The sequence below is a fragment of the Carica papaya genome, chromosome 8 (genome assembly GCF_054855325.1).
Source record: "Carica papaya isolate Zhongbai chromosome 8, ASM5485532v1, whole genome shotgun sequence".
Lineage (NCBI taxonomy): Eukaryota > Viridiplantae > Streptophyta > Magnoliopsida > Brassicales > Caricaceae > Carica > Carica papaya.
The window spans coordinates 5645626-5654261 of NC_142316.1; the positions used below are offsets into that span (position 1 = coordinate 5645626).

The 8636-nt window shown below is 37.7% G+C and overlaps 1 protein-coding gene and 1 long non-coding RNA gene across 2 annotated transcripts; one reads left to right on the forward strand and one right to left on the reverse strand.

The window, feature by feature from the left end:
* Positions 1–293: 293 nt before the first annotated feature.
* LOC148240406 (uncharacterized) lies at positions 294–2021 on the reverse strand. Its single transcript, XR_015814035.1, has 2 exons — positions 1836–2021; positions 294–998 (listed from the first exon to the last, which is right to left on the reverse strand). It is a non-coding gene; the product is annotated as an uncharacterized LOC148240406 (long non-coding RNA).
* Positions 422–2558, forward strand: NAKR3 (Chloroplast-targeted copper chaperone protein). Its single transcript, XM_022035880.2, has 3 exons — positions 422–964; positions 1097–1172; positions 2289–2558. Exons 1-3 carry the CDS (start codon positions 422–424, stop codon positions 2441–2443), a joined length of 774 nt encoding a protein of 257 aa, XP_021891572.1. The 3' UTR covers positions 2444–2558.
* The last annotated feature ends 6078 nt before the right edge of the window (positions 2559–8636 follow it).

An 8636-nucleotide genomic window follows, 5' to 3' on the forward strand; every position in this document is an offset into this window, starting at 1 on the left:
AGGGTGGCACACCCTTATTGAAATTATCACAAAAGTAATGTAATTTTTCCTTTTTATGTATTTATATGCAGTGTTTAAACCATCTATATATCAAAGCCAGAAGACATATATATATATATATGGATTATGAAAATGAAAATTTATGATGTGGCCAAGTCTAATTGGTTATTTATGTTTTGGAGATATAGAAACTTGTATATTGCATACACCTACACCAAAGCCCTAGAGAATATATTCGGCAACTTATTTAATCTCTCTCTCTCTCTCTCTCTCAAAAGATAAGAGCTGAAGCATATAAAAACAGAAGAAGCAATCTTGTTTTGGAAGTTTCGTGTTTGTAATATAGTGGTGTACTTACACAAACTCTGTAAAGCAGTAACAGTGTAAGTGAGTTATAGGATTCTCATATATCCAAATTAAGATGTTGTGCACATCTCAAGCATCCACAGCCATATGTTTGAGCATGGATCAGATCGTTCCTTCTTCTTCTCCTTCTTCTTCTTCTTCTTCCACCGATCAACTAGGTGGAAGAGCCATTGATCGACACAATCCGATCATCCGAGATGGCCGAAGATTCACGAGACCGCTCACTTCTCCTCCCTGTACTTCTCAACCACCACCCATCAACCCTAAACCTTACCAAAAACTTCCCAAGCCCAAAAAGTCTTCTGCTGATGCCAAGAAGAAAACCAAAGCTTCTAATAATGACAAGAAGCAGCTTCCAATCGCTGATAATCCTATTAAGCCAATTCCTTCTGATGCTTCTAGCAAAACCTCAGCTTATAATAAGCCTATTACCGTTGATTTTTTTACTCCACCTGGTTCTTCGAGGTATCTTCTGAGTGAACTAAGCTTTTTGGATTATGATCCAGTTTTTTCTTTGGTTCCTGCAGCTCAGACTCGCAACAATGATATGGCTAATTCAAAACCCTCTTCTTCTTCTTCTTCTTCTTCCTCAGACCAGGTTACTTCTCTCTCTCCTACTCTTATATGTAAAACTTCGGTTCGAAACAAGAGAAAATATATATTGATCAGATGGATTAGAAATTATTTGAAGAAAAAAAAGTTTTCAATGATCGAATTTGGTTAATTGCAGGTTGTGGTGTTGAGGGTCTCACTGCACTGCAGAGGCTGTGAAGGAAAAGTGAGGAAGCATCTATCCAGAATGCAAGGTATTATTATTATTTTACAACTCATTCAAAACTTTTTTAAAATTTTTATTGAAAGATGAAGAAATTTAGACTATAAGAAAACTTTATTCATTATATATATATGATTCTCATGCCTCTCCTCTGTTCCTTAAATTAACTCAGAAAAATTATTTTCATTTCTTCCAAACATAGCCTTAAATATTATGCAGTACTAATTAATATAACTTATAAGATCCACTTTTATAGATAAAGTAAACATAGAGTTAGTGTTATATGATATATATATATATATGTTAATTTTTTTAAAACTTAGTAATAACAAGTTTCATTTCTTTTTATATTATTTTAAATTTTTTATACATCACGGATCGAAATTATTGTACCAAAACTGCCAGCCTGAGAACAATTAATTGACTGACTTACATACTTTTACAAGATCTTATAGTAAATAAACTTCAACCCAGTTAAGGTAATTTTTCAAGTTAGACCACCGTAAATTTACATACATAACTTAGGAATTCAATTTAAATGTTTCTGTTCCAAATTTTATAATTAAATTAATTAGCACCAGTACGAGAAAATTATTCCACTTTATTAAAATAAAAAATTAAAAATATCATAAATACTGCTTATAATTACCTATGAAAGTCAACACGATAATGTGTATAATTTGAATTTACTTACATGTCAATATCTATATGAACTCACTCGAAAAAACGAAGCTCCTTTTCTGTATCCTTTGTGATCAAGTCTCCCCGATCCTCCTCAATCTTCTCCAATCCTTAAATTAACTGTTTTTTTTTTTGTTCTTGCTTTCCATTTTTGTTATATAGTATTTATATAAAGAAGCAGATGATAGAGGGTCGGAGAAGCTTGGTCCTACAGAGATGGGAAAGATGTGCCTCATTTTTTAGAGGGCTTAACGTGAATATTACGTGTTATCAATGTGACGTCTATGTGAATTAAAATTATACATATTATTATCTGAGTGCGGTGATTTTTAATAACGTTAATTATTCGCGAATAATTTAAAATAAAAAAATTAAAATACAAATTTAAAATTTTTTAATAATTGACAGTTAAATTAGGTTAAATTTTGAGAATTTTCATATAAATTTAAATTTAAACTATTTGCAGGCGTGACGTCGTTCAACATAGATTTCGCAGCGAAGAAGGTGACGGTCACCGGAAATGTTACACCGTTAGGTGTTCTGGCCAGCATTTCAAAGGTTAAAAACGCACAGTTTTGGCCATCCGCACCCGCTGCATCCGCTCCAACAATTAAAAAATAATTAAATTATTAATAATGATATTGTACATGCATGATTAGTGTTTAATTACTTATTAATTAGCAGAATCAGAATCTTGTCATATGCTTAGGAGAAAGTAAAGAAAACTAGTTAATCACTTGCATCTCTTTCATATTTTATGCTCTGCATTTCTATTTTATTATTATTTTTTTTTTGTGGAAGATTGAAAAAAGTAAAGTGGGATATTTTTAATTAATAATTAATTAGTGTTAATCACTTAATTCTTAAATCCAGTTTCCCATGGTTTTGCCATCAGTTTGTGCTTCCCTAAATATTTTTTATATTCCACTAATTTTTCATCATAAATTATTCCTGAAGATGTTGAAAGCCGGGAGTGAGAAAATGATGTGCTACCAAATAAATTGAATAGAATGTCTACTACTGAATATATATATATGTGTGTGTGTGTGTGTGGTCCATTTCTTTTTTCTTTTTGTCATCTTGGGTTCTTTTCCACATTCAATTTATTCACAGAAATATTTTCTTGAGAAATTTTTTTTTTTTCCAGAAGCAAATAACATTACTAAAGCAATAATTATTAGGGTTAATGGTTCAAAATTAAGTTAATTAGGTGATTATTTTTCCAATTATAAGTGTTGATGTAGACTGGGACAGAGGATGCACATGGCACAAAATAATGGAATTGTACCAGGCAATTAGGACAACTGCAATGGCCCAACAACCCTGCAGCTTTTGGAATGACTCCTGTGGGGTTTAATCCCTAAAGTCCTTCAACCTATAGTTTACTTTTGATATTAGGAATTTTTTAGTCTCCCTCCACCATTATATTATTATATAGATGTCATTTGATACAACTATTTCTATGCTGTAACACAATGTAAGGATCTTCTGGCGATCTCTACTGTTCAATGATGTAATTATCCTCAACTTCATCTATTCTTTTATCACTGAATGAAGCATATGCATAGAGCTTGTAGGAATTTTTTTAATGACAGTGACTAAATTGAAAATTATGAATAATTTAAAATATTTTATTTTTGCCACATCTTCTCTTGTTATTGTTCTTTGTTTATTTGCTTCCAACACATAAAAATTTGATTGCATTCTTTAGACAAGAGAATAAAGCTCCAACCACCTCCCACAATGAATACATTATTAGCCTTTATTCACTGTATCGCTCGTAAAAGCGTCATAAAGCAAACTAAATACTTGCACATGAGGGTAATCCAATTGTGCTTCATCCAACCATGAAAACAAATTTAATAGTCATATACCTCTTAATGAGTTAATTCTTCGTACTTTAGCTGCACACTCACATTTAGTTTAGACTTACCAATTCAAAGAGTAAAAGTGATGCAAGATTGATAAGTATAGGAGACAATACACTTCATTTAAGTTTAGAAAAGAGTCATTTTTCTAACTATATACAAACACTTTGGAAATTTCCTATTCTCCAACTTATTCCCTCTAATAAATCCATGCTTAAAAAAATACTCTTTACCTGCAGCTCGGTCTTTGGCCCTAATTGTGTTGATTTAAAATCCTCATCTCTAAGGTACTTAGCCTTTAAAATCATAGATATGAGAAGATTTCGGTTTTGTAGCAGTGCTCAAGCATGTTTAGCAAACATGGTTAAATTAAAAATCTAGAAGTCCCTAAATCACATATCACCATCCACATTTCATACATATAGCTTTGATCAAGCGATCCAATGAATTCTTTTTTCTTATTCTTTTTTGTCTTCATCAAACATTGGATTTGATTGTCTTAAACTAAAAACAAATATTTTCTAACAACAGGAAGAAAGTCATGATATATGTTGGAGCAAGTTATATCATTGTTTTTAACATTATTTCTCTTTCTGTTCATAACAACGTTGTTTGTATCTAACTATCTATTATCATTGCAACTATGTTCACAGTATATTAGGTGTTATCATCAATAATACACTGATAAGCACTAGGAGGCCCTAATACTTATCATGTAAGTTCACCATATTAACCCTCAAAATTTTTAAATGTTATGGCTGTAACGGCCCCGGAAATTTAAATGAAATATATGTATTAAAAATGTCAAATGCGAAAGTGTAATAAAAATTTTGATTAACATCCCTTACACAATAACCAAAACGTACTCAAAACATGAAAGAACAAACTAACTAGAAGAGATACTCGAGATAAGAACTATAAATATAACTATGGAGTCTTTAGGCGTCCCCTTCGTCGTCTTCCTGCAGAACGGACTCGGGAACAATGTCTTCCTGATCTGAAATGGTTAAATAAGGAATGAGCTACACCAGCCCAGTAAAGACATGACATTATCTCACCACCACGGAAGTAAAGGTGGGTAGAAAATAAAAATGAGCAATAGAGCATAATTTATAACGAACTCGTTTATTAATATAAAAACTTTTACTGTTCACCTACCTCGGTGAGATCCATCAAAACAACATATGAAAGCAATAACATATTCATCATCATGAAATCATATAAACTGTATAACATAACACTTACCACGCCTTTGCATTTCAATCATTAAACAACATATTTTTCTCTTTTACCAGCCTACTAGTATCCATGGGGATCCATAGGGGGTCCCCGCTACCCGTGAACCATTAACATTACAACCTGATTCCAGGGCCGTCCCCATACCTCGTCCGGTATGGGTGCCAAAAGACATAAGGTCTTTATACCCCGTCCGGTATGAGAGACCACGTTCCCGGTAGGGTTCCCTACGGACCCGGTCCGTCCACCATCTCCCAGGATATCTAGTCAGGCTGTCCACATTTTTCACTTATCAATTCACATAACCTTTTTGCCTTCTTTCTTAATCTCAATCATCCAATCACACACAACATGTAAACCAGTAATTGACACCAAATAAGACAATACAGTACCGAGTTCACCATAATACAAACTATAATAAAAGAAACCATGATTCATGCATACGAGACCATAATATAATTACATCAAACATCATACTGCATTTAATACTGAAAATTAGATCAAACAATAATAGACCAATACTGTATCAGACTCGGGCTACAATTGACAACCTTAATCAATTATACATTTATAAATTCACAAAGTACAGTTTAATTATTTATTTAGCTTTAATACCGTGATAGGAAACAAGGTGAGGGGTCCCTACCTGTTTTGGGGTCTGAATTCGACTCTACAGTGTGCCTACAGGCTGTCCTTAATTTTCCTGAATTTTTTCTAGAAAACTGAAACGCACTACCGGTACCTGTACGTGTCCCAAAAAATCCCAAATCAGACCTAGGACCCCTTTCGGCCAATATCGAAATTCTGGCACGGCGGCTTCGCCGTGCTCCGGCGATGGCGCCGCCGCTTGCGGCAGCTATTCACCTCGGGTTGCCCGTTTTCGGTCAAATTCGGCCACACTTGCATCGGTCCCTGCGATAAAACAACCCTAGGACCCTCGGTGGGCCAAAAAATATGAAAAATCAAAACTTACTGGCGGCGGTGATCTCGGGTGCGGCGGCTCCTCTGGTGTGAGTCGCGTTTTAATGTTTTGCTCCGATCAACCTGTAAAGAAAAGAACGGTAATCATAGTGGTATAAAATTTGCATCGAACGGAGGCCGGGAAGGGCTTAATCGGAGGCAAAAACAGAGGGGGGCGAGGCGACGCCGCTGGGCTTCGACTGGATTTTCTGGTTATTTGGCCGGTGGTTTGGCTCCAGTTTGGCCATGGCGGGCTCAGCATCGAAAAACGAGCCAGGAGGAAAAAATTTACCTTAATCAGCGGTCGAAAACTTCCCCGGTGTGGCGGCGGGTGGCAGCGGCCGGCTCCTCCTGCGTCTGGTTCTTCTTCTCCGGCGAGGCACTGTCGGCTAGGGTTTTTGTGGTCAGGTGTGGGTGGGGTTATTTATACCCTTTGCCTTTTAATCTCAACTGTCCATCAAGATTAAATCTGGACCATTCGATCGCAATTTAATTGGGATTAAATCTGGGCCGTCCGTGCCTGATTGAATCTGGGCCGTCCGTGCGCGTGAATCTAGGCCATCCGTGCGCGTGAATCTGGGTCGTCCGTGTGCGCGGGAACGGATCTGGGCCGTCCGATCGCGCGCACGCGGATCACCCACGTGGCCCGTCCCCTGGTCAGCGTTTTCTTGCCACACGGCGTGTCCTGGTTGGCCGGGGCTGCTGACTGGGCCGTTGACGTGGATGCTGACGTGGGTGCTGACGTGGCACAATTTTTCTAAATTGCGTTTTGACTCCGGTTTCCGATTTTCTTTTCAAAAACACCCCTATAATCTAAATTTTCACTCTTTTTTTCTAAAATCAATTTCAATTAAATCCAAATAATATTTTTACCCAATTTTATCATTATTATTATTTTTATTTTCATGAAATTAGATTAAATTAAATCAAATTAAATTAATTAAAAATAAAAAAAAATTCAAATAATTACAAAATAAAAATAATAACACTTAGGTGTTACAACTCTCCCCTCCTTAAGAAATTTGGTCCCCCAAATTTAACTCTTACTCTTGGATGAATAAATGGGGATACTGAATTCTAAATTCTGATTCTAGCTCCCAAGTAGCCTCCTTGGGCGTGTGGTTCTGCCACACGACCTTTACAAATGATATTTTCCGGTTGCGGAGTATTCTGCTCTTTCGGTCCGTGATACCGACTGGTACTTCTTCATAAGACAAGTCCTCTTGGAGTGGAAGCGATTCATGAGCCAAGACATGAGAAGGGTCCGGGTTGTACTTTCGTAGCATGGATACGTGGAACACGTTGTGGACTCTGGAGAGTTCTGGAGGCAGTGCTAGTCTGTAGGCAGCAGTACCAATCATGTCTAAGATTTCAAAAAGTCCAATACATCGAGGGTTTAATTTTTCCTTCCTGCCGAACCTACTAATTCCCTTGAAATGAGTGACCTTAAGAAACACCCGGTCGCCTTTCTCAAACACTAGGTCTCTCCTCCGGGTATTTGCGTAACTCTTCTACCTACTCTGAGCTGTCTGAATGTTCTTTCTGATTTTAACTATTTTGGACGTGGTCTCCTCTACCAACTCTGGGTCGAACAATCTTCTATCGCCCACTTCCTCCCAACAAATCGGTGATCTGCACGGGCGCCCATATAACGCCTCATATGGAGCCATGTCGATGATTGCTTGGTAGCTGTTGTTGTAGGCAAACTCTATCAGGGGTAGATGGTCGTCTCAATGGCCCCCGGAGTCAATGACACAAGCTCGGAGCATATCCTCAAGCGTACGAATTGTCCTCTCTGATTGTCCATCAGTCTGGGGATGGAAGGCAGTACTAAGAGACAATTTTGTTCCCATAACTTGCTGGAAGCTACTCCAAAATCGAGAAGTGAACCTGGGATCCCTGTCGGATACTACTGTCACTAGAACCCCATGCAATCTGATTATCTCCCGGATATACATTCTTGTCAACTTGTCCAATGAATCGGTTATCCTGATGGCTAAGAAGTAGGAAGACTTGGTAAGTCAGTCAACGATTACCCATATGGCATCATGTCCTGAACGTGCCTTGGGTAGCCCCCATACGAAGTCCATGGTAATATGTTCCCACTTCTACTACGAGATCGGTAAAGGCTGAAGTAACCCACCTGAGCGCTGATGCTCTGCCTTGACCTGCTGACATACCAAGCATTTAGATACAAAGTCGGCTATGTCTCTCTTCATCCCATGCCACCAAAACTGGGGTCGCATGCTTTGGTACATTTTGGTGCTTCCTAGATGCATGGCAAACTTCGAGCTATGGGACTCCATCATGATGTCCCTTTTTAACTCACTGTCATCTAGGACACACACCCTATCTTGGAAACGAAGTAATCCATCGGCAGATATTCGGAATTCTGAGCTCCCTCCCTATTCTGCATTCTTCCTGCGGGCTACTAGGGTGGGGTCAACTGTTTGGGCTTCCCTTATTCTCTGGATTAACTCGAGCTGGACTGTCAGGCGGCCCAAACATGTGACTCTCCTTAAATCATGAAGTCGAACCTGTTGCGTGGCCCTAATTAGTCTACATTTTAAAACCATCAAATGGGCTAAGATATCTGCACTTTTCCTGCTGAGGGCATCTACTACCACGTTGCCCTTACTCGAATGGTATAAAATGTCACAATCATAGTCCTTAAGGAGTTCCATCCACCTTCTCTGACGCATATTGAGATCCTTCTGAGTGAATATGTGTTTCAAACTCTTATGATCGGT

Coding starts and splice junctions, on each gene's coding strand:
- NAKR3 (XM_022035880.2), top strand. CDS start 422: ATGTTGTGCACATCTCAAGCATCCACAGCCATATGTTTGAGCATGGAT. Junction 965..1,096: donor CTTCTTCTTCCTCAGACCAG/GTTACTTCTCTC, acceptor GGTTAATTGCAG/GTTGTGGTGTTGAGGGTCTC. Junction 1,173..2,288: donor GCATCTATCCAGAATGCAAG/GTATTATTATTA, acceptor AACTATTTGCAG/GCGTGACGTCGTTCAACATA.